This window comes from Chelonoidis abingdonii, chromosome 5, assembly GCF_003597395.2.
Source record: "Chelonoidis abingdonii isolate Lonesome George chromosome 5, CheloAbing_2.0, whole genome shotgun sequence".
In the NCBI taxonomy this organism is placed as follows: domain Eukaryota; kingdom Metazoa; phylum Chordata; order Testudines; family Testudinidae; genus Chelonoidis; species Chelonoidis abingdonii.
This window is the reverse complement of record NC_133773.1, coordinates 5,671,992-5,698,862: the sequence shown is the minus strand read 5'-3', so window position 1 is coordinate 5,698,862 and position 26,871 is coordinate 5,671,992. Positions and strand designations below refer to the sequence as shown.

The 26,871-nt window shown below is 43.5% G+C and overlaps 1 protein-coding gene across 14 annotated transcripts in view; it reads right to left on the bottom strand.

Moving 5' to 3' along the window:
• Positions 1 to 26,871, bottom strand: part of EPHA5 (EPH receptor A5) — a 404,174-nt gene that overhangs the window by 163,059 nt on the left and 214,244 nt on the right. For all 14 annotated transcript variants that reach the window (XM_032805223.2, XM_032805216.2, XM_032805221.2 and 11 more), the window contains one exon: positions 3,398 to 3,522. In XM_032805223.2, coding sequence (XP_032661114.1) covers positions 3,398 to 3,522 — 125 coding nt within the window. The remainder of the gene's footprint in view (positions 1 to 3,397; positions 3,523 to 26,871) is intronic.

The following is a 26,871-nucleotide window of genomic DNA, read 5'->3' as shown; positions in this document are numbered from 1 at the left end:
ATGTGTCAGAGGGGAGACTGTTGTGCACTATGGAAGATGTATTCTGAACAAGGAGCCTGGCCTATAGAAGAGAATGGGAGAGTGAGGAACCTGAACTACAACTCCCACAAAAGGGACATTTCAGAATCAAAACATTTTTTTTTGAATTATTTCACCAAATAGTTGGGATTTTCCATGGGAAACCCCCCTGTCCTCATTTTCCAACCAGCTCAATAGCCATGCACCCTCAGCACTTGTTGACTTCATTGGGAATTGTGGACATTCAGCAATTCACAGGATTATATTTTATATGATTAACTCCTGTTGTTTCTAGGAATTGTAAACCTCACACAGCCTTGAAAATTATTATATAGCATGGTCAAGATTTACAAAAGTAACTAGTGATTGAGTGCTTCAATTTTTTTATTCTTAACTTGAGATACTTTTAAAGGTCCTGATTTTCAGAGGTTGGGTGCACAGCATTTTTTTGAAAACCAGACCCTTTTAAGGTGTCCCAGGTTGTGCGTTCAAAAATCAAAGCACCCCCCATCACTAGTCACCTTTGAAAATCTTGGCTTAGGTGCATAACTCTCACACATTATTTACACAATTGTATTTGTTATAATGCGTATTGTAATGTTTTCTTTTTTTTTAAAAAAAGTAAAGAATAAATAACATTGTGTAAAAGAGGTTTGACACTTATGAGATAATCAAATATGTACAAATATTACTGATTTGTTAAATATTTTATTCATTTGATGGGCAAATGCAATTGAACTGGTCAAGCCAGGTGAGTAGGATGATGAACTATATGGTAATAATACCTATTCTATAGCACTTTTCACCAGTAGATCTCAAAGTGCTTTACAAGGGAAGGTAGGATTACTATCCCCTTTCTACAAATGGGGAGACTGAAGCACAAAGAGGGGAAGTGATTTGCCCAAAGTCACCCAGCAGACCAGTGGCAGAGCCAGAAACAACACTCAGACCTCCTGAGTCCCAGTCCAGTGCTTGGTCCATGAGGCCACACTGTTACCCTACTCTCTGGTCAACATTTCTGGGAGCCAAAATCTACTGTCTGTCTGTCTGATGGATGAACGGGTTTCCATCTCAGACATCTGAACTTGGTTCTGCCCTTCCAAACCTCTCATTCCCCTCCCCTTCTGCTCCACAGAACTCATCCTTACTCGCTTGTTAGCAATACTGGCTACTTCCCTCCCTCCTAGGCTAACGTGTCACAAGGTGAAAAAGTCTCTTCCTCTGAACTGGTGGTGTATTCCTCTTGGAAGCAAGTTTCTGTTAGCATCTGCAGTGCCCCAGAATCTTTTTTTTTTTCCCCAGCCAAAACTTAGATCCACCCTCTTTCCCTGCCAGAACTCCTGAGCTTCACTGAGTGTAAACTTAGCGAAGCTGAGGATTGAGCCCTGTGAACCTAGAATATTTTCATCCTTCCTCAAGCAACCTGTCCTGGAGAAATGGCATTTGGGGGTGGGTGAGTGGCTGGTACTGGCACTCTGGGTGGGACACAGGGTGTTGTATGTATTGAGAGCAGTGAAGAGCTAATAGCAAAAGAATGAAACGTCCAATTTGGCTCAACACTGACAAGTTCAGATGCTCATTTGCAGTTTATCCAAATTCTTTGTGTTTAGAAAACCAGGCTCGGAGTTACATCACAGCCAGCGTCCTTGTGAGATGTGAGATATATCCTGTTCCAGCCAGGTAAGAAGCACCAGAAAGGCCTTGCTCAGTGAGTTTACCGGGGCCCAGATACACTGGAACAAGAGAACTATGCAAAAGAAAACAAACATCCCAAACTTTCTGGAAAGCACAAAAAGGTTCCAGTTGGAGATCTGGACAAACGCTCAGGGGGTGCTGACTATATCCAAATGAATGTGCCTGTCCCGAATGACATGGAAAGTTGTCCTGACTCTTAGCACCTTTGAGCCACTGTTTATTTTGAAGACCAAGGGCTGAATTTCTGCCCTCAGACCCAAGGAAGCAATTCCAACTGAAGCCAGTGGGAGCTGCATCCATTTCCAGGGGCACAACTTGTCCCTAAATGTCTTGGGCCAGGTACTGATGTCCCTGTTCAGGCTGCCCTTTATGTGGGTGCAGAGCACAAATGAACCTTCCCCACCTTGTGCTGCCCAGGCCAATGCAAGCAGATTTGAAGGCCCTGTGCTCTGGGTCGCTCCCTCTGTTACACTGGAAAACTAGGGTGACCAGACAGCAAATGTGAAAAATCAGGACGGGAGGAGTGGGGCAACATGAGCCTATATAAGAAAAAGACCCCCAAATGGGGACTGTTCCTATAAAATCAGGACATCTGGTCACCCTACAGGAAAACTGAGCTGGCCTGCTTGCATAAAGTAGTAGGTTGCACCCCATGAAACAGAGAAGCAACATCCCCACAGCCCTATCAGCAGACATCCTGCCTTTCTGAGACTGGAAGCTCCCTGGTGCTCTCCTTGGAGCATGGCAGCTCTGCTCTGCCCCAAGGATGGGGACATGCCTATGTGGTGCAATGACACTCGCCATTTTAAAGTATTTTGTGCCTATCATAGTGCCTAGATGCTCCCAGCCAGGTCAGGGCTCCATTGTGCCAGGCCCTATGTACACACACACACACACACACAACCCACAAGAGACAGTCCCTGCCCCAAAAAGCTCAAGCTCTAAACAAACAAGACAGATGAAATGAGGAAGGGGAAACAGAGAAGAGAGAGGGGAAGGACCTTGCCCAAGGTCAATCCTCTGTCCTTATTCTGACAAGCCTCCTATGGACTTCAGTAAGAACTCTGCCTCAAGGAAGACTGCCCAGTGCTTCAGGATGTGGCCCCCTCCACTGGAAGTCCCTTGGGACAGGGACTGTCTTTTTGTTCTGACTTTGTACCATGCCTACCACAGTGGGGTTCTGGTCCAGGACTGGAGCTCCTAGGTGCTACCATAATGCAAATAAATCATAACAACAACAACCTATTGCAGAGATACAATCAGAACACCAACATGCCCTGGCAGACGGTTCGCTGAGCATTGGAATCAATGGCAGCTGATCCTTAAAACCAAAGCTGAAGTGTAAAATTAAAAGATTGGGGATTGCCTGATGCTCTGTGTGAGAAGACAGATGCTAGTTCCCAAGTTCCTTTGATTCATAACAAATTAGTATACTTTAATTTAATGTGATAAGACTGGAGATGAAACTGACATGCCGTTTTAATGTATTTGTTCAACAGAAGTGGCACACTAATGGAAAACACACACATTTCAAGTCTTCCTAATCATTTACTGCAGAATCAATCTGACATTGATTTATGCATAAAATTGCTTCATTCCCTTCCAGGCATAGGATAATTATAACTAAAAGAGAAGGACAGCAAAGAGAAGGTACTTAGGATGCTTTGCAATCAGTCAGTCACACCTTTTCAAAATATTTGATTTCATACTCCAGGATGATGCCGTTGGGTCGATCCGGCTCCTGCCAGGAAAGGGAGATGCTATTTTTAGCTATCTTGCCTTTTTTCACAATACTGATTGGAGACGGTGCTGCAAGACAAGAGAAAAACAGAACAAGCCAATAGTTAGTAGGATAGTATCTTGTTTCCTAATTAAAATTCAACATTGCAGATGCTACTACGTAGAGTCCACTGATGTCAATCGGTGTAGTGCACTTTGACTTCAGTGTGGATTTATATCGGTTGGGATCTGGTCCTTTGGCCTCAGTGGAACTATGTGATTTTCACTAGGTGAGGCATTGTTCCCATTGATGATTTCTGATGAATTCTGAACTGTGGTCTCAGTCCAGCTGCCGTTACAAAAACTTAGTGTTGTTTTCAAAGAATTGTTATGAGGCTGGGTAAGGCAGAGCAGGAGAGATTGTCAAAATTCAAGGTTTTCCAAAGGAAAAGAAAAAGGGAGGGCATTCTTTTCCCAAAATGTTTGCAAAGAAAATTCATCCCATTATCTAACCAGCTCTAGCAACTGGCAAGATCCGGAGTGGGGAGGCGGGTGCTCAGAGGGAGTCAGAAGTGACGCACAAGGAATTAGGAGTGTGAGCCCAGGAGTCTATGAGAGCGGAGGAGTATTGCTGCATGGCCAGGCAGATGGCAGGGCGTGGGGAGGAGAGAGAGAATTTGGAGCAAGTCAATGTGAGCACAGTACCTCTGCCAGAGCTCCCCACCAGTGCGGGGATCAGGACTGGGGGCAGCAAGTGCTGGGGGCAGCTAGGGGTTGGCAGTGTTGTTCAGTGTAGATAATGATTCAAGGAAATTTGCCTTATTTTTCAAAATGGTTGGTGTTATTTCAAGCCAGGGAACACCTCTATCGATCTGCCTGCTGATCCACCTGTTGTACCTAGCTAACCTCAAACTTTATAACACAGCCGTCTCCTCTGTATCTGAGTCTGCTTTACTGCAGTGTGGTTACTGAGAGAGTGTGTTGTCCGGCTTTGCTCGCAGGCCGTTGGGATGGAAGCATAGTGCCTGATCATTTAAGTTCTATTTTTTCATATATTTTCATCCTCACTAAATTTGCCTCTAGAGGGAACATTGTAGGTTCTCTGTCCAGAAGAGCTCCAGAAACAATGGACAAGTTTGGGATGTCTCAAGGAATGCATTCGGGGCTTGTCTTTATTGCACTGTTGGATCAAGCTAGGAAGGCTTCTCCCCTGTTACTCTAGCCTGAGTGAGGACAGGCACACCGGCAGCACGGTGATTGTATTCGTTGTACAGAGTAGTGGCGGCAGCCCTGCACCAGCAGCGCTCCAGCTGTAACTTGTACCCCTCAAAGGGTCAGGGTAACTTGAGTTTAAAGCTTCCCTTCAATCAAGCTAGAGATTGGTGTGTGTGGACAGGAGTGTAAGTTATCCCTCCAGGTAACACTGCAGTGAAGATAAACCCGCAGACACCAACAGGGCAGCGTACTGCGCTGGGAGTCTAGCTAAGCATGTGGAGGCTGACTCTTGGGTCTACTCCAGCCCCTTGGGGCTGCCCTTACAGCTGTCACCTAAGGGTGGCAGGAAATGGTGTTGGCATTCAATAAGTCCCTTGGCTCATTAGTCAGTCCTGACGTAGGGTATGCCAGCATGCACTGCAATAGAAAATCCTGCAGCAGCAAATCTCAGAGCCCAGATCACCTGACTTGGGCTCGCAGGGCATAGGCTGCAGGGCTAAATACTGCCAGTGTAGATGCTGGAGCTCAGGCTGCAGCCCAAGCGCTGAGACCCTCCCCTCTCACTGGCTTTCAGCCTGAGTCGAATGTCTACTGCTATTTTTCACCCAGCAGCCTGAGCCCCAAGAGCCTCAGTCAGCTGACGTGGGCTCAGAGACTCGCTGCTGCGGATTTTCTATTGCAATGCAGACAGTGTCCTGGCAGAAAGAGTCCGTGCTCTGTGCTAGCACAGGCACTACTGTGCACGGTTAAAATAGCTCCATCTGTTGCTCCCGAGGCAGCTAAACTTCAGTGCTGAATACAATGGCTGACGTTAGAATCTTTACTATTTCCTTGTTTTTTTTAATTAACATTGCTGAGATGATACCCTGGATGCCACCGTGACATCAATTCCTTGCAAATGGAAATTGTAATAATTTTAATGGTGACCACTAGGCAGCAAGCCCAGTGTGCAGTTTGTATATTGGACTTTGTGCCGGCTCTGGGAACCTGCAGAATTAAAGGAACTATATAATTTTAGTATTCAGCCTTCCCAGGCTATTTTCTATCTTTCCAGCTCACACATGCACTGCAGATATATTTGATGGTTCATTTTCAACTCAGAGACCTAAACAACTTTTAAAGTTATGTTTTTTACAACCGCTACCAGCTCCCTCGCAGAATGTCCCGTGGAAAATAAAACTTGGTGCTTTTAATGCTCTCCTGAGTCCTTGATGTGTCTGCGCAGAGTTGACTGGGGCTGTGGTGGTCTCCAGGGATCACACACACAAATTTGGAAGGGAGTCAGAAAGAGAATGATGCACAAGCTAAATAATGCCAGTGTTCTTTAAATCGATGGCAAAATCCACAGGTCTAAAAATGACAATAAGGAGATATGAGAGCATTGGGGCAACACACGTCTGTCTAGGTACCTAGACTCCCTGTTGTTTTTTGAGATACCTATATGAACTCCAGTACCTCAGTATTTGAGCACCTCACACGACAATATGTTTATCCTCACAACACGCTGTGAAGTAGGAGGACGACACTTATCCTATTTCACCCATCAGGGCATAACATACGCAAAGACTATGTGACCTGCCCAAGGCAAGGCAGGGAATTGAACCTTTCCACCCCACTTCACTTGAAGCTGGCATCCTGCCCACCATATCATCTTTTCTTTTATAGCTGAGATTGCACATCTTCTCCATTCAGCTCTGCATCTCTCTCTGCTGCCCATCAAACAAATAGCATTTTGTGTTTGCTGTACAAATGATAATCCTCAATTCAAACATATTTTATCTTACAAAATTTCACTGAACCATAAAAATATTACTTTTTGTAGGCAAGAGGAACTAATTAACAAGCTACCAAAAAAAAAATCCCAGTTAAATAACAAAGACAACAAACAAACACTCATTTTGCCAACTCCAATCTGCAGCCAGAAGGAATATGAGAAATCTTCCAAATGTTTATTCCTGGATTGGATACCGTTGGAAAGCTTGTGTTTTTAAAATCAGGACCCTAAATCTGAACCTCTTCCAGGTAAACATATTCACCTGCTGTCTACTAATCTCTCATCCCTTTGGCTTTCTGAGGACACTGGAGAGTACTATTCTTTCCTGCATGGTCTTTTCGGAAGAGCAGGCCTCAGCTTCACAGTCACAGCACACGCTCCAGGGTGCCCAGAATTGAACTGCTGAGAGGGTATAAACCAGAGAGGTGTGAAAGGCCTTGAACTTGTAGACAGTTTAATTGATTCTAAGACCAGAAAGGACCACTATCATCATTCAGTCTGACCTCCTGCATAACCAAGCTATAGATTTTCACCATTTACATCAAGCCCCATCTGATGGTTGAGCTAGAGGATGTGTAGAAAGACATCCCAGTTTGATTTAAAGAATTCAAGTGATGAGACTCCCACCTCTGACAAATGAGAGTGTCTCTCTTGAGTTAAATAGGATTCTGCTTGTCCAAGTGGGGCTTACGCTGTCTCTTACACCTAGAGCGAGCTTCTGTATTACCCATCCAAGCACCTCAGAAGCTGGAACTCTGAGAAGCACAATACCTCCCAGAGGACTTGTGCTGCATGGGGAATGGGGGAGTAATCTACTACAGCTGTTTTCAGGTGCAGGCTACTGCCTGTCTTTGTGCAACCAGCCAAGCATGAAAAGGGGAGAGAGCGGGGAGATGCCATGGTTTTGTCTACTCCTTCCTTCCTCTCTATCCACTTGCTTCCTGGACAGACCATCTGGCATGTAGCACCCCCCACTTCCCCCAATCCCCAGCAGCTCTGGTCTGGACAGCCCCAAAACAGATGCAAAAGGCATGGAGGAAAGAATCGTCCCTCATAAACTCTTATGCAGCCACATTATGGCTAGTGGTGTTCTTCTGATGGATTTACATCACACAGGAATCTCCATTGGTACTGATCTCCCTCCTCCCTTGACATGTGAATGACCGGGTGTGATGTATCAGACATGTGTATGTGACATGTGAGTTGTGTGCATGTGAGACGTGTGTCTGTGTGTTATGGGGAAATATTAGCCAATAGAGAGGAGGCAGTGGTGAAGTCTCACATATTGGGAAGAAGTTGCTCAGAGCAAGCTCCTCTCATGATACACATGAAATTGAGAGCTTAAGGAGGCCAAGCTGTCTCCTCAGCCATTGAGGAGCTGGTCACATGTCATACAATCAACACCTCCCTTTGGGAAATGGTGTGTTTGGAAACAACTGGGCCAAAACATAACTCGTTCTTTACTTTTCTTCTCTCGGCTTCTCCCCAGATCTGGGGATCTAGAGTTGTGCCTATCAGGGCCAGCTCTACCATTTTTGCCGCCCCAAAAAACACTCGGACTGTGCTGCCTCAAGAATGGCCGGAATGCTGCCCCTTAGCATGTGCCAGCCCAGTCATGTGTTTCCTTTGCTGGTGCCTGGAGCCAGTTGTGGTGCCTACAGAGTCTCAAAGGGCATCAGGAGTAGCCACTGTGATCTTTAAGAGACTGCAAGCTTTGCAATGTGTTTATGTCCCTTTACGCTGCTTTGCACTTTCAAAGTTCCCTTCACAAAAAGGAAGGCTGTGGAACATATGTTTAAAAAGAAAAGAAAGAAATCTGAGATTATTTCTGGAGTTTGTACCCTAACCCTAACGAATCAGGGAAACATCAGACCATAAGATTTACAGCGCATGTTCTGCAGCTCAGCTGAATTTCAGCTCTTCCTTTCTGTGTCCATGCATCTGAAGCTTTCCACCAGAAGACAAAGCCTCAATAGAAGCGACTTAGCATCAAGAATGCTTTACCAGATAAAAGACCTTTCATTTGATATGTGGTAGATTTTCTAATTTGTCAAAGAGATTTAGGAGTGCAAGTCCCATTAAAACAATGCAGCTCGTGCTCTTCAATCCCATCAACACTTTTGAAAATCTCTCTCTAAGATCTTAAAGGCAGTTAAGTACATCTCCTATAGCACAGAAATCAGGATACCAATATCCTTTCTGAGAACACATGTAAAAGAAAATGTACCATCCCTGCTCCAATTATAGAGAAAAATAGACATAGCAGGGGTATAGTAATAAGCATGTTCAAATTACCGTGCAAACACTAATCCTCACCATGACACTGGGATGGGGGAGGGAGGAGTATGTTTAGCCCCATTTTAATAATATGAAAACAAAAGTGGAATTGAAGTATCTTGCCCAAGACCATGCAATCCAGTGGAAGAGCCAGGATTAAATTTCACAAGCATCTCGTGGCCAGCTGGCTCACGTGCTCAACTGCAATCCCAAAGGTCATGGGTTTGAGTCTTGCTCAAACTCTCACTGAAAAGCCAGCACCAAAGTACCGCCCAGTCTGTGGGGTTAGGAAGCTAAAAGGAGTCAGATGTGATGCTAGCAACATCACCTCCTTGTGTACCATTGGCTATGGAAACTGACATGCCTGCCTGCTGAATCACTTGGCTCAGGGCAGACTTTGACTTTTTTGAGTGTCTCACTTCTCATAGACTCATAGGCCAGAAGGGACCAATATGATCATCTAGTCTGACCTCCTGCACAAAGCAGGCCACAGAACCCTACCCATCCACTTCTATAACAAACCCCTAACCTATGTCCGAGTTATTGAAGTCTTCAAATTGTGGTTTGAAGACCTTCAAGCTGCAGAGATATCCACCAGCAAGTGACCCATGCCCCACGCTGCAGAGGAAGGCGAAAAACCTCCAGGGGCCCCTGCCAATGTGCCCCGGGAGAAATTCCTTGCGACCCCAAATATATGGCGATCAGCTAAACCCTGAGCTGTGGGCAAGACTCACCAGCCAGCACTCAGGAAAGAATTCTCTGCAGTAACTCAGATCCCATCCCATCCAACATCCCATCACAGACCATTGGGCAGACTTATCTGCTGATAATCCAAGATCAATTGCCAAAATTAAACTATCCTATCATACCATCCCTTCCATAAACTTATCAAGCTTAGTCTTAAAGCCAGATATATCTTTTGCCCCCACTACTCCCCTTGGAGGGCTGTTCCAGAACTTCACTCCTCTAATGGTTAGACATAGCTCTGCCTTTGCAAGCTTACAAACTTTAATTTCTGGCTGCATAAGTAGCCCGCATGTTCAGCTGCAGCCAGGCAGAATGCTGAACTCTACCGGGAAAGAGAAGCAAGATAAGAAAACGGGTAAGTGAACTCCCAAAGTAAATTAGAGAGGAAGTAACTATATCCATTTTGGATCTTCTTTCTAAGAAGTGTTAAAGTGTAATCATAAGATAAAGACCAATTAAGTATATTTAATCAATCCCAGTGGTGCTGGAATGATACCGCAGCTTCTCTGCATCCTTAACACATTGAAGTTACAATGCTCTGAACTGAAGGAAAGTATTAAGTGTTTTAGAGTTTTCTTTATCAAACAAAATGTAATTCAAACTGAGCCGTTAGACAAAGTCTGCAATCATTCCATCTTAAAAGCCTGCAACTGAATACTGTGCTATATGATCTCAGGAAAATAAAAGGATAATATTGAAACTTGCTTTTTAAAGGTCACTGGTTCTACAAGGGCATTATCCTTTTAATAAAAGGGAGCCCGTCCACTGAAAAGTTCCATTTAGAGTATAAAATTCAGGATGTGTAGAAAATATAATAATTTTTGCACAAAGGGGTGAGTGGGTAGGAAGGAAATTCTTATTTAAATCTTTGCCTTGATGTCAAAGGAGTGGATGTAAATAATATTTCCTTTTGATGCTGTTTACAAGCGAATCTGCACATTCATGCTAACTTCAAACAAAATTTGTAAAATGAAAGTGGGAGATTACATCATTTGCATTTACGGTCGCTGTTCATCAAAACAATCGTGAACGTGATGAAGACAAACAGAAAATGTGACAAGGTGTGAAATTGCTAATGTACATTTTGCTTTCCTGACACTAAACCTAATCATAAACCAAATAACATCTCTGAAAATTGGTCTTACTTTTTATGCTGTTTGTAACATTTCCTTAATAGCTTTAAGTGGCCAGACTAAATAAATAAAAGTCACTGCCAATTACCCATCATTATTCATATCTGAATAACTACAGAACAGGATTTCATAAGAAAAAGACCTTTTAGAACATTTTTCCTCTGCAACCTTTTATAATGACATTAGCACTGAATTAGCCAGTGAGGCGCCAAACACAGTATCCAAGAAGTACTGCACTGAGCCTTAGTAAAATCTAATGTACAACAAAGTTTATGGGAATAAAATCTTAATTGTATTTTAAGACAAACTAATGTTATCAGGTAAATGACCACTGCATCAAGATAAAATAATTAATACAGACTCTACAAGTCATATTCTAGATAATGCTATCCCTGGCCCAATTAATTTTGCCTTTGTATATTTCACTTTGGCACAGACAGCAGCTAATGTTTCTTCATCTCACTCCCCAAACCCAAATCTGGTGCAGCTTTAGATTAACCAGTAGGGACGCTGAGAGAAAAATACAAGTTTGGCTCATTCTCATTGCGCTAAGCAAGCTATTTTCCCCTAGCCAAGACCCTCAATCCACCCCTGATCTCCAAGGGGCCAGATTGTCACTTGGAGTAAATCATCATGCTCCCTCTCAAGTCCACAGATGCATGCCAATTTACACCAGCTGAGGAGCTGACCCCACTTCTCCTTGTTGTCAGCTCTCGGCTTCAATTTCCTTTTAAAAGAAGATTAAAGTATCAGCAAAGAAAAAGATTCTGCTCTTGCTGTCTTAGCATTGAAAGCCATAGTGATCTGTACCGTACATGCAGCTATGCTATGGACCTTAGCTTATTTTACTAGTGTTTTATATCTGCTGGCAATTTACTGAATCCGATTACATTTCTCTGTGTGTAAACATGCTAGGATCTAGAATTTCAACCTCCTAAACACCTTGGCATTCTTTCCTAGATCTTGTGCCAATGTTGCCTTGCAGTCAGAAATCACAGCAAATGGCACAAAAGTCAAACTCATGTTTAAGATTAGATCAAATCCATCAATTGTCATCACAGAACCAAAAAACCCACAGTATCATTAACACACGGTAGCACAGGAGACTGGCTGTAACTGGAGAAAAGGAATGCAGAGTCTACTGGAAAATTAATGTTACTTGTTTCCTAGTTAACACTGGCCACACTTCAAAAGCCTAGTTTATTGCAATTTGTCATTCTGTTTCTAATTAATGGCATTATTGGATTTTTTCCTTAAGGTCTTTAGTTATTGCCGAATGTGGAAGCTACATAAGGGTTGCTCAATTTAAATGAAACAACATATTTCCAGGTAATAAGAAATTACAGTAAACTTCCCACAGCAGTGGATTTATTTGTTTTTAATGATAATGGTTTAGAAAAACAGAAATATGAAGCTAAAAGGGACAGTGGGGAAAATGTTAGTGACTTTATTGTCTTCTCTGCTTGGATTGCTAGATAATACACCTATCCTTTTACCTCAGGAACCTTGGGTCATGCTTTTAAAAGATCTCAGAACCCACCAGCATCTCAATCAACTGTTGCCGGATAGCACTTTTGAGAATCTAGTCCATGAGGTGAAATTCACCTGAGCGATACACCACTTCGATTCCACTGCAACTCTATTTTGAGATCCCACTCTGGCCCATTATAAGGGAGTGACTATTACCACACATGATTAAATTCTGTACATTATGCAAAATAGGGTCCCACTCCTGTAACATCTGAGTCGTCCTAAGTCAATGAGTCTCCTTGAATGACTAAGGTCTTCTTCGTGCTAGCCATCTACGCAGGGGCAAAACTTCACCTGTTTACATTAAAACATGAACACATCCTCTATAAAACGATGCCATTTCCTTAGAACTTCTACCTGCCGGAGTTCATAAATAAATTCCAGCCCTCAAACTGACCCCCAGCTTCCCTCCCTCACCCCCACTCTGAAAGCTGCAGAAAACAGAGAGGGCCCTTGCAGCAGGCCCTGAAATTCAGCAGACTCAGGTTCTCTCAAACCAATGGGAGTTGCTAGTTCCAGAGTCTAGGGACCCTCGCTGAAGATGGGCTCCCCATCTCAGTAGTCCTGGGCATGACTAAGGAAAGCAGCCCAATTAAACTTAGCTGTTTTAGCCCCTCCAGAGGAGAAGGGTTCTCTCTCAGGTAGCTGCCACCCCAACTCTTCTGAGTTTTAACTATTAAAACTAGCTTCATGTCAGGCTATTAGCCAGAATGGAGATGGTGGCTGAGGCTGGAGCAGGAACAGGCAGAGGCTGGAGGAGCCAGCTGGGAATTCTCCCCACAAGGTAGTATCACTGTGCAGACTAGAGTGGCTGCATCTCTTAGGAACCTGCATACCTGCCTTGGGGACACTTGGTCAGGCCCTTGGTTGTGGATTGGCTGGCCCCTGTTGGCATGGGCCTATCATCAGACTTGCAGGGATGACTCGTTAGGCTCAGAACACTCACCAGCTCAGGCCCGGGGATGGCTCCTCTCTCTCCATGAAGCAGACACCAAGATGAAGAAGGAGCCAGCTCAGATCACGAGGCACAGAGCCCACCAGGAATCTGCACCTCTGGACCATAGGGGGGGTTTGAATCAATTCAAGCACATTGCACATGGAGACAGAGAAATGGGGTTTGTTTTTTCTCTCTTCCGTTGGAGATCCCTGTTGTCTTTCATGAGGTCACTCCCCACCACTTTACTTCCCTTATACTATTCCAGAGATGGCTGGGGAAAAGCTACAGTAGACAGACAGGACTGTGTTACGAGCACCATAATCCTTTTGTTTTTAAGTGACAGCAAATCCCCTGCAAATAAGGTTTGGACTTTTTAAGTCAAAATTAAAGCTTCACTTTCTCATTCCAATAATAACAGTTTACGAAGTCACTTGACAGCATGGGACTAATTTTTCTTCTTTTTTATACTACAGCAGTGCTTTCAGAGCCAGTCGAGATTGGGACCTCACTGTGTTAGGTGTTGGGCAGATGCATAGGAAGAGACATTCCCTGCTTGAAGAGTTTGCAGCCTAAGGGTACGGCTACATTGCAAATGAAGGTGTACGCCAGCTTTAGTCTAGCTAGCACTTCTAATAACTGCAGTACATCAGTCTAGTGCTGTAACAAGACCATGGCTCCATTGTAAAGATACCATCTAGTTCTGTGCTGACTTCCACTCCACTGAACCCACTGACTCCAATGAGATTGCATGGAATGACCATCAGGAAGAATTTAGCTCTATATTTAAAATAATAAGGGCCCATCCTGCAGGCAGCAGTGCAGAAGTACAATGCCATCCCATGCCATCCTTACTTCTGCACTTCTGCTGGCGGCAGCTCTTACTTCAGAGCTGGGCTCCCGGCCAGCAGCTGACCCGCTCCAGCTGCCCATCTCTGAAGGCAGCGTCGCCACCAGCAGCAGCGCAGAAGTAAGGGTAGTTGTACCACAACCCCCTCTACAATAATCTTGTGACAACCGAACAACTCCTTTTTGGGTCAGGAGTCCTACAACAACATGAAATTTCAGATTCAAGTAGCTGAAATCATGACATTTATGATCCTATGACCATGAAATTGACCAAACCAGATTGTGAATTTTGTAAGGCCCTATCCATTTAATAAAATAGTTTGATCATAATATTTAGTTATCAAGGTAAAATTAAACAAAACAGCATGGGAGCCATATTAATGCACATACAAAATTACTACTCAAATCATTAATACCTTAATTTGTGTTATAAAAATACATCCATGAAATATGTTCATTTTATTGAGGTTTTCCATCACTTACTGATGTATGTATTATTAAGATATTAGAAAAAGTATAGCTTTGAAATGTTTAAGTTCAACATCTTTCTCTTAATCAAAGCACAGACCTAATCTGAATTAAAGCAGTGCCAGTGCTAGACACTTAGATCTCAAAAGATAGCTGTTGCAATTCCAGCTCCGTTGAAGTCAACGGGAGTTTTGCTACTGGCTTCAAAGATAGACTGACCAGATAGCAAGTGTGAAAAATCAGGGTGGGGTGTAATAGGAGCCAAATAAGAAAAAGCTCCAAATATTGGGACTGTCCCTATAAAATCAGCACATCTGGTCACCCTATTCAAAGAAGCCAGGATTTCACACAGCTTCTCCTTAAAGAATCAGAGTGAAGGGAAGCAGTATATGGAAGAGCTGCAGCCTGTCTGTTTTTTCCATGTGTTCTCTGGCTAACATTATTAATTCAAATCATCATTTAAGCTGAATTTTACATATGGGACCACAAATTGATGCACTAGTTCGACCACTGGATGGAATTATTATTTGAGTGGTGGTAGTGCCTAGAGATCCCCATCAGGGATTGCAGCTCCACGGTTATGTCTCCACAGCCCACAGCAGCAAGCATCCTTCTTCTATCCCTAGGCTTCAGAGCCTGAGCTCCAGCCCCAGCTGCAGCTTCAATGTGCTGTCTGTGCAGCTATTTTTAGGGCACCAGAGCGAGTCCTTGTTTATCGACCTGGGTTGGGAGGCTCACTGTTGGAGGCTGTGTAGATGTACTTATTGTGCTAGGAGCTGTGCACTCACAAAATGAAAGGATGATCCTGGCCTTTGCAGTAAACACATGGCAAGCGATACAGATACAGGTGACAGAGAGAGGCAGCACCAGGTAAAAGTGTAATGGCAAAGCAACACAACAGAGAGTCCCTAAAGCAGTGAGCTTGGCAGGAGAAAGCCTCGGTCCTGCCTAGTTCTTATACGGGGGTTATGGGCACTGGGAAAGCAGTAAGGTGCTCCCCACTTTGCATGGCCCATGAAATGCTGCCGAGAGCAGCACAGCACCCCAGTGGGATAGGGAGAGAAGAACATTAGATGAAGCAATGTCTTCATTTCAACCCCTGCACTGGTCCGTTGGCTCGGTTGGCTGCATACTTGCTTCCAAATTCACAACCTGATGCTCCATTTTTTAACTTGCTTCTAAAAAGTACTTATAAACAATACACTTCTCAAAAGTACTTATAAACAATTATAAACAAATCCTGCAAGGACTTTGGCACATGCATTGGGCACTGAGTAATGACCCGACATGAGATTGCTCACAGTGCATAAAGTTAGGCATATACATACATCTTTGCAGGGTCTCTAAATTATAGGTTCATTTGGGTAGGAGCCATCTTTTCAGAGAGAGAGAGAGAGAGAGTGAGTGAGTGTGCGTGTGTGTGTGTACGTACTGTGCCTAGCAAACTGGGGCAACAATCTTAACTCCTTACTGCTAGAGCCTTGACAGGTCCAGGCATTGAAAAATCCTGAGTAAGGTCCTCAAAAATCCTAACACTGGCTTACTCGTGACAAATACTGAGTTCTTGTAAATTAACTTCTGGTTATCAAGCCTTTAGAGTTCATGTTTTCAAACTCTACTCTGCAACCACGGCGGCAAGAAATTTACATTTTAAAAGCAATGAAAGCTGGAGTTCTCACAATCACATGACTCCAAGCGCTGGGGCTTTAAGAAAAACATCAGATATCATGAGACTCATGATAAAATTGTGAGCCTTGGCAACACTGCTCCAACCATCCCAGTAGGATTCATAGAGGATTCATGTAAACAGTCCCTACATGCTGGCCACTCACACAGCTCTCCCAAGGCTTATCTGGAGCATATATTGTACATACGCTGAACAGATATGGTCAATATTATGTTAAAAGCACCCAGTTACCAGAATTTTAAGAGCATGTCAAGCCAGGAATGCCCACAGAGGGGAAGCCCTGATGTGCTATTTTCATGCTCTCAGAGCATTTCTCAGATAATTCAATACAATTTTGTACAATTTTTTTCTGAAATCTTATGGCCCAATGTTACGACCATTTGTACACCAGAGTCATTTTACTGGTACCATTCAGCTGGATGGGGCCCCCAAGACCCACCTGTGGAGGAGGTCCTGGGACTAAGACTGTGGGCAGGGCTGTATTCCGTTCCCAGTGGCCGGCTACTGCAATACATTGATTTTCTGTGGGGGATGCTGCTTTAAGATGAACCAGCCACAAGTGGATCTGCCAAGGCCCACGTGGAATGGCAGGCCTCCTACCACGACACCATTTCTGACTAAAAGCAGCTGCCTGCATTGGCCTCTGTACCTCTGACTTCCCATCCCCACTCCTGTGGCCCTTTCCCCCAACTCTCTCCCCACCACATCAGCAGCACCCAGGGCAACCGCTGAACTGGTTGGCACCAATCTCCACTCCTCACCCTAACTTCTGCCTGCTCCTATCACCCGCTGAGTCAATCACTCCATGCTAGCCTCTTCCCACATGGCCCAGCGTCCACAGCCCATCCTCCTACCATGCCACTCTTCAGTGGCCAGCTCCCATAGCAGCACTAGCTGCTGCCCTCTGTTCAGCCCCTCCCGCCACCCCGAAGACATGGGAGGAACTTTGCCCAGGTTGTCTTGCAGGCTCACTACTGCTTGTGCAGGAACAGAAGAGGAGCATGCAAAGGGAACTCTGCATGTCAGGTAACAGTGTCCGAAGACCCTAAGCAATTTAGGAGCCAAAGTCCAATTTCCAAAAGCTGCTTTGACTTTCAGTGAGAATTCAACTCTTAAGTCACCTAGGCACCTTTGAGAATGTTACCCCTCCCCTCGCAGATCCCTCGGCTCACGCCACTTCCCTGGAGCAGCGAACTGTGGCCAGAAGGAGCAGCGATCGGTAGAACCTGTGGACGCGGCAGGTAAACAAACCCTGGTGGGCCGCGTGCCAAAGCTTGCCGATCCCTGACATAGGAAGTAGGCATGGCAGAATTTGATTATTAATATTTTATAAATTTGATGGATAATATTCACGTTTATTTTTAAGCATTTTTTTTCAACTTTTCTCCATTTAAATGTTCACAGTTGCAGGAAATTATGGGGGTTTGTCAGACTATAGGAAGGTCTGGCGAGCCGCGTGCCAGAGGTTGCCGATCCCTGTCCTGTGTCAAATATCAAACCAGATACCTTTGAGCAGGGGTGGCCAACCTGAGCCTGAGAAGGAGTCAGAATTTACCAATATACATTCCCAAAGAGCCACAATAATATATCAGCAGCCCCTCATCAGCTCCGCTCTCAGCATCTCCCACCACTGGCAGCTCCGTAGATCAGCACCTCCCGCTCCCTACCCGCACCTCCTGATCAGCTGGTTCGTGGCATGCAGGAGGCTGGGGCGGGGGGAGGAACGAGGGCAGGGTCAGAGGAGGGGGCAGGAAGGGATACAGTGGGAGCAGGGCCTGTGCCAGAGCCAGGGGCTGAGCAATGAGCACCCCCTGGCACATTGGAAAGTTGGTGCCTATAACTGCAGCCCCGGAGTCGGTGCCTGTACAAGGAGCCACATATTAATTTCTGAAGAGCCATGTGTGGCTCCGGAGCCCCAGGTTGGCCACCCCTGACTTTGAGGTATTGACTCTGGAGGAGGCCAGTAAAATGATTACTTTAGGCCAAAGCTTTCCAGCTGAAATGTCTGCAATTAGGCACCGAAACCCATGACTAGCCACTTAAATAAATGGTCTGATTCTGTGAGCTGCTCAGCATCAGCATCAACTCCAGCTGACTTTGGGTCTGTCTGTACTGGAGCTGTGATGTATCAGTGCTAGTTCTGCTCAAGCCAGCACCGAAAAATGGCAGGGTTACCACAGCCCCACGGATAGCTGCCCCACGAAAATTCCTGCTCATCTTCCAGGGTATGTATTTGGGCAGCGAGTCTCAGATGCTGCCCATGCCACCATGGACACAGTGCTCTTTTTAGAGCTTGTTCCAGTCCGGCTAGGCAAGCTGGGAATTTTGCCTCCCAGTTCAAATGTAGACGTAACCTTAGACGGGAGTTTCAGACTCTCAGCGCCTCAGGAAAGCAGGCTGTTAAACTCATTTAAAAGATGGGGAACACTTGATAGTTAAAATCAGATGGTTCTGGTGGCTTAAACCAATCAAAATTGGTTTCTTCACACCTGCAAATGCCTGTGATTTCCCTAAAGGATCTACATTCCATTAGTGGTTTTGTGGTAAAACTTCAGAGTCTTAAGCAGCATGTGCTGAACTTTAAGCATGTGAACAGTCAGAAGTCAGTGCATTCAAGTGCTTTCCTGGATCATGGCCAGAGCACTCATCATCTTGCAGCACTGAAACCTAAACTATCAAAGATTCTAATCAAGGTATCTTTCAGCACAAAGAATGCCTCTTCTACAGCTTGCTACTTATATCTCCTTAGTAGTTGAATTATCTCATTTGCATTTAAACAAAAACTTGCTTCTAAAAACCAGGGACTATTACAAAAAAATCTTCAGCCAGCGAATGAAGAGCACAAAATATATTATTCTTCCTCTCTAGTGTGACAAAGTTCCTCCTCTACCTTGGTGAGTCCTGCACTTATTGACAGATTTGCTCACCTCAGTGATCTTCCCCACAGTCTGGGTCACTCCTCCTGTGTCTGATCAGGAGTTGGAGGTTTGGGGTATCCAGTCCCTCTCTACTCCGGGTTCCACCCAGGGCCCTGTGGATTGCAGCTGTCTATAGTGCCTGCCTGTAAAGCTGCATGACCGCTACATGTCCCTGGGCTACTTTCCCACATGGCTTCCTCACAAAACTTCTTCTATCTGCACCACAGCACTCCTCCTGGTCTGATAACACTTGTACTCCTCAATCACCAGCAGCACACCCTCTAACTCTCAGCTTCTTGTGACTCTTGCTCCAGCTCTTACAACGCACTTCCTCTCTCTGGCCCTCCTTGCTGACTGGAGTGAGCTCTTTTTGAAAACCAGGTGCCCTGATTAGCCCGCCTTGATTGGCTGCAGGTGTTTTAATCAGCTTGTCTGCCTGAATTGGTTCTAGCAGGTTCCTGATTACTCTAGTGCAGCTCCTGCTCTGGTCACTCAGGGGACAGAAAACTATTCAGCCAGTGACCAGTATATTTGCCCTCTACCAGACTCCTGTGCCCCACTGGCCTGGGTCTGTCACGCTAGACAAACACCTTCCTTCAACAAGACCTATTGCATTGTTCTCTCAGCTGTTATTAAATGCAAACCCCAACAAATATGCCAAGTTTGTGGCCCATTTTTAAATGGTGCGGGAAATTTCCTCTGGTGCCTCCACAGGTCTGTTAGCTCATGATTAGAGCACAACAGTGCTGCATCTGCACGGGCCTATGCCTCAAACCCACCTGGAAACTGAGCAGCTGCCTTACTAAGCAAAGTATCTCATGGTAACCAGTGGTCTGCTCCCTGATTGGTTCTGGTGGCTTACTGGTCTCCAGTTGGAGTTTAAGGTATTGGTTCTGACCTACAAAGCTCTCAAGAGGCCTGGGACACCCCTATGGCATTCTATCGTGGCTGTGGTCAACTGAGGTCCTCATGCAGGAGCTTCTTTAGGGTAGAAGAGAGGTAGCTGCTGGCAGGATGTTCTCCACAAGGACCTTGCACTCGCTCTAGTTCAAACATAGCCCACACTGGAAAGACCATGAGTGAAACCCTCTTGATTTCACTGGGGCCAGGATTTCACCCTCTGGGATATGCCTTTGTCGAGGGTAGAGAATATGGGTGTGATAAAGTCTGGGAGGAGCCTGGAATGAATTCTGCTGCTTCAAATTATTAGCTGGTCAAGGTAACTTGGCTTTGCTGTGGCGGGAGGGAGGAGGCTTGATGCTAGGTGGCTCTTCCAGGGTGGACTGTCCTTCTAATGATCTGTCAGGGAATGCAGAGCTGGGGACAGATATCTGGCTGGGTTTGTATTTCAATTGCAATATTAACATTATCTGAGCTACCAAAAAAGCCAGACTCTGGGAAAAGGTCCATTTTGATGTTATACAGCTCACATACACCTTATTTGGAACATGGCTAGAATACCACCTACTCATACAAACCTTTCAAATCTCTACAGAACCCCCTGGGTTCCACCACTAGTAAATTCTACAGGATTTTCTCTATCAGAATTAATCTTTTCTCCCCAAATCTGCCCTATATAAATGTGAGATGCTGACACTAATTGGCATTAAAAATGTGATTAATTAAAACAATTAATCAGGCAGAGTAATTAAATAACAGTAACTGTAGATACTGGGAAATATTCATCTTTCTGCCTGCTGACAGTGACAATTGATGGTTCCTAATCTATGCCAAAAACAAAACACAGATTACCACCTTTTAGCAATCCAGTTTCTGCTCCCATTGATGAGTTCCCCTCCGACCCATTTATACAAAAGTAAAGCACATTAACTAGATCTGACTCTTCTTAGTTCAGCAGCATTGAAAACTGCATCTTAACAGTGCGTGCAACTGATCCCATTTTTTAAAAAAATATTGGCTGCGACTTTTTGGAGAGTAGTCCACATGATCTAAGTGTCCACATTATCAAGGTTGCTGCAGTGAACACAGCGATACAGAGAAAATATTTTTTCATTTAGAAAGGTTCCTCTTAACACATGGCCAAATGGTGGCCAAAGAAGACAAGTCAAGTGTGAGAGCTTTAGGCCAGGTCTAGGCACAAAATTGTGTTGGTTTAACAAAAAAGGTGTTCCATTTTCAAACCAGTTTAGGTAAAATCCTGCCTGGAAACTTTTAACTCAGTCTAAACCTGGTATATGCCAGTTTAGCTTCTGTCCACAAATTTACAAATACGAGCCAAATTAATATAATCAGTTTTAAACCAATGTTTCTATAGTTTAAAGCCAGAAAGGACCATTGTGATCATCTAATCTAACCTCCTGCAGAACAGAGACCAGAGAATTTCTCCTAGTATTTCCTGCACAAGCCTATACCTTTTGGTGAGCTACAGCATATTTTTTCAAATATCCAGTCTTTATTTAAGGCCTCCAGGCCTCATACTTCAATAGTTCTTCCTGACTTTCATAATCCCTACAGTACTGACTTTATAATGCGTAATCTTGATAGTAACTGAAAATCTTCTACATCATGGAAAAATATGGTTTGTCATGGGTCAGACCCCTTTTCTGGGATGACACCTAATGTGCTGGGGTTTAACTGAGCCTCCCCTGTTCAGTCACTCTGGGTTCCCTCTTACTGCTTTGCTGAATTAGGCTCTCCGGCCTCTTGCAGCATACACATAGGTAGGACCACACTCAGGTGCAGACACGGACTGAAGTCAGCCCTGTGTGAGAGGATTCACCCACCACTCACATGCCCACCCTTTTTGGGAGATAAACCCAAACTACTACTTTCTTGCGCTGTATAGAAATATTTGTACAGCACAAGCTCATAAAATTCGCCCCCTCCCTCAATGTGGAGGGAGATATGTACAACTTCTTGCCCCCCACCCTCACTTAGAAATTACATAAACTGGGTTATATTATAAACAAGAAATAAGTTTATTAACTACAAAGGGTGAATTTTAAGTGAATATAAGAGATAATAGACAGAACAAAGCAGATTACTGAGCAAATAACGTAAAAGTAAAAGAAGCAGTGAGAGGCAAAAAGGCATCCTTTAAAAAGTGGAAGTTAAATCCTAGTGAGGAAAATAGAAAGGAGCATAAACTCTGGCAAATGAAATATAAAAATACAATTAAGAAGGCCAAAATAGAAGTTGAGGAACAGTCAGCCAAAAACTCAAAAAGTAATAGCAATTTTTTTAAAATACATCAGAAAAAAGAAGCCTGCTAAACAACCAGTGGGGCCACAGGATGATTGAGGTGCTAAAGGAGCATTCAAGGACAATAAGGCCACTGCGGAGAAAATAAATGAATTCTTTGCATTGCTCTTCACAGCTGAGGATGTGAGGGAGATTCCCAAACCTGACCCATTCTTTTTAGATGACAGATCTGAGGAACTGTCCCAGATTGAGGTGTCATTAGAGGATCTTTTGGAACAAATTGATAAATTAAACATCAATAGGTTACCAGGACCAGAAGGCATTCTCCCAAGAGTTCTGAAGGAGCTCAAATGTGAAATTGAAGAACTACTAACTGTAGTCTGTATCCTATCATTTAAATCAGCTGCTGTACAAGATGACTGGAGGATAGCTAATGTGATGACAATTTTTAGAAAGGGCTCCAGAGGTGATCCAGCAATTACAGACCTGTAAGCCTGACTTCAATACCGGCCAAACTGGTTGAAACTATAATAAAGAACAAAATTGTCAGACACATAGATGAACATAATTTGTTGAGGAAGAGTCAGCATGGTTTTAGTAAAGGGAAATCATGCCTCACTAATCTACTAGAATTCTTTGAAGGGGTCAAGAAGAATGTAGACCAAGGAGATCCAGTGGATATAGTGTACTTAGATTTTCAGAAAGCCTTTAACAAGGTCCCTCATCAAAGGTTCCTATGCAGATTAAGCTGCCACATGATAAGAGGGAAGGTGCTATCATGGATTGGTAAGTGGTTAAAAGATAGGAAACAAAGGGTACATATAAATGGTAAGTTTTCAGAATGGAGAGAGATAAATAGTGGTGTCCCCAAGGGGTCTGTTCTGGGCCAGGTCCTATTCAACATATTAATAAATGATCTGGAATAAGGGTAAACAGTGAGGTGGCAAAATTTGCAGATGATACAAAATTATTGAAGATAGTTAAGACCCAGGCAGACTGCGAAGAGCTACAAAAGGATCTCTCGAAACTGGGTGACTGGGCAACAAAATGGCAGATGAAATGTGATGTTTATACATGCAAAGTAATGCACATTCAAAAGCATAATCCCAACTATACATATAAAATGATGGGGTCTAAATAAGCTGTTACCACTCAAGAAAGAGATCTTGGAGTCATTGTGGATAGTTTGAGGAAAAAATCCACTTAATGTGCAGCGGCAGTCAAAAAAGTGAACAGAATACTGGGAATAATTAAGAAAGGGATAGAAAATAGGACAGAAAATATCACGTTGCCTCTATATAAATCCATGGTACGTCCACATCTTGAATACTGTGTGCAGATGTGGTCATCCCATCTCAAAAAGATATATTGGAATTGGAAAAGGTTCAGAAAAGGGCAACAAAAAATGATTAGGGGTATGGAACGGCTTCCGTATGAGGAGAGCTTAATAAGACTGGGACTTTTCAGCTTGGAAGAGAGATGGTTAAGGGGAGATATGATTGAAGTCTATAAAATCATGACCGGTGTAGAGAAAGTAGATAAGGAAGTGTTGTTTACTGCTTTTCATAAGACAAGAACTAGGAGTCACCAAATGAAATTAACAGGAAGCAGGTTTAAAACAAAAAGGAAGTATTTCTTCACACAGCACACAGTCAACCTGTGGAACTCCTTGCTAGAGAATGTTGTGAAGGCCAAGACCATAACATCATTCAAAAAAGAACTAGATAAGCTCCTGGAGGATAGGTCCATCAATGGCTATTAGCCAGGACGGGCAGGGGTGGTGTCCCTAGCCTGTTTGCCAGAAGCTGGGAATGGGCGACAGGGGATGGATCACTTGAGGATTTACCTGTTCGGTTCATTCCCTCTGGGGCACCTGGCACTGGCCAATATCGGAGGACAGGATACTGGGCTAGATAGACCTTTAGTCTGACCCAGTAGGGCCATTCTTATGTTCTTAAAGAAAACAAAGTATACCAGCTAAGCTCAATATACTTAAGCAACAGGTTACAAAATGTAATTTCTTACCCTAAATATCATTTTAGGCAGGTTGCAAAGTTTTTGTGGTTCAGAGTTCTAGTTATATTTCTTTTCAGACTGGACCCCTGTCTCAGTTTGGATTTCCCTCTGCCTTCCCTTCAGGTGGCTTTAGCTGTCTTTCTTTTTGGGCAGACAGGCCATGGAGAGGCAGAGTCCCGTTTGCTTTCCTCCCCATACTTAAATAGGAATTACATTAGGCAGAAATCCTTTGTTTCCCAAACTTGACCCTCCCTTCCCTTCCAGTGGAAAGTTACATGAAGTCCCAGGTAATATTTAGTTTAAGGTGACAAGACCACCTGATCTAGTAGTGTCACAGTTAGGTCCCTGGACGCCTCCCAGGAGGGAGAGAGATTAGTATCTTCATGGTTTTGTTGTTCCTTCCTGATAGCTCATCAAATCTGATGGCCTGTCGTCTGGTGGGTGTCTTCCCAATACACACCCAGTTGTAATTGTTACATAGTCCATATTTCTAACTTTAGATACAGAAATGATACATGTATACAAATTGGATAATCGCATTCAGTAAATCATAGCATTTCCAATGATACCTTACAAGACCCATCTTGCATAAAGAGTATATCAGTTATGTCATATTCGTATCATAAGCATACACCATAAAGAATATGGAGTGAAACGTCACATGACTATTTCCAGAAATGCTTATCACCCTCCCTTTTGCAAGCTATTTCACAATGATGCTACAACACATTCCATTTGTCCAGCACAATATGAAGAATGCATTTTTCCATTTACTCTTTATAGATGCATTAATGTCTCCTATCCATGCTGAGTGAGTACTGTCCATGTGTTTCAGATAAGAAAAGTGCACCTCAAAGAGTAGATCACTCCTAGTTAAAAAAGGAACAGTAATTTTCATGCTTCAGGGCGTAAGATGAGTGCTGTAAGGGTCAGGACATCATTTTCAACCTCCCTCTGTTGCCATTTTGTGACTTTAGCCCTTCATTTCAAGGGCCATGAAATAGTTCATTTTGGGATTGAAGGAAATGGCTTGTTTGACTTGAAACAATAATTGTCGATTTCTTTGATTTTCATTTTCAGTTTGGGTCAAACTAAACTTGTTTTTACTTTTCCCCAGAACACTCATCAAACTGAAAAATCAGTGTTTGTCCAACTCATGTATGTAATTTAAAGAGATAATAATCAACTCAAATATGTTTTAAAACTTAGCTCCTGTACAAAACAGATTTTTGTAAAACTTAAGACCAATAAAAATGCTTTGATTAGTGTCTCTTTAAAAATTAAAAATTATTTTTATTCAAATGACTTTACTGTCACAACATCTGAAACCCAAATCTGACTATCGAGAATCTGAAAGTGCAAAACAAAATGGAAATTTTCCATTTTCATAATCAAAGGTTGTATTGGAACACAGGTATGAATATATGTTTAAAATATGATTTGTAAGATGACTAAGAACAAGGAGGAGTCCTTGCAGCACCTTAGAGACTAACAGATTTATTTGCGCATAAGCTTTTGTGGGCTAAACATGAAAGCTTAGGCCCAAATAAATTTGTTAGTCTCTAAGGTGCCACAAGGACTCTTGGTTGTTTTTGCTGATACAGACTAACATGTAAAAGCAGCAGAGAATCCTGTGGCACCGTATAGACTAACAGACGTTTTGGATCATGAGCTTTCATGGGTGAATACCCACTTCGTCAGATGAATGTTAGTCTATACGGTGCCACAGGATTCTCTGCTGCTTTTACAGATTCAGGCTAACATGGCTACCCCTCTGAAACCTGTCACCATTTAAGATCAGTATCCCTCTAAGACTGTCAGACAAATGCCACAGAATTTTGCAACGTTTATCAGTCTAATAAATAGTATGCTCACGTTCACAGTTTAAAAATATAGTAATGCTATGCAAGTATCAAACCATCATATTCAGTCTGTATGATCTCCCATGCATTCTGTGCTATATACTTTTTAAAAAGCACAATGGTTAGAATTCTGTTCTGTGGATTATCTTCATAAGGAGCTTTTCTATCAGTGATTAGCGTATAAAAGAAAAGTGAGAGCCATTGAATACATACTGCATTTTTCCTCCTCTCTTGGAGTCCAGCTCAGCGTATTACTCAGTCAAGCATAAAACAAATTCCACTCAATCCTACAAGCTACCAAACAATTGTTTTCCAAGCTGTATATTATTTCATTTGGAGCACCATACTTACTGTACTCCAAGCAAGAATTTAAAATTACTCAAGCCATTAGTGCTTATCAAGCTTCTTGTTTATTGATCTGTCATGAACTTCAAGTTGCCTACCAATTTATCCTGTCAAAACATCTCCACCCCCTAACTAGATGGCACATCTTGCCATATATTTCAAGGAAAGTGCTATTACAATCACTGCGTTGTTCACCAATGGCTGCTCCTTTTAAATTTGGACCATAAAGCAGAATTTCCAAGTGGTACCACTGGGTGCTGCTTTCATTTTAAAGCTGCTGGAACTACTGAAAAGGTGGTGGTGTCTTTCATGTGAATTGGGAGCAGGGCTTTTCATGTCTGGGTGCAGCATTTAAAATGATGGTTTCACTTTATATCTTTCCTGTTGTCTTCTCTTGGCAACGAATGCGACTCTCTCACTGGTACACAGCTGTCTTGGTATATAGTTGTCTCGCTGTTTTAATTCTTTGGACCAGTTTGTTCACAAACTAGACCAAGATAGTTACTTTATTAAGCCGCAGAG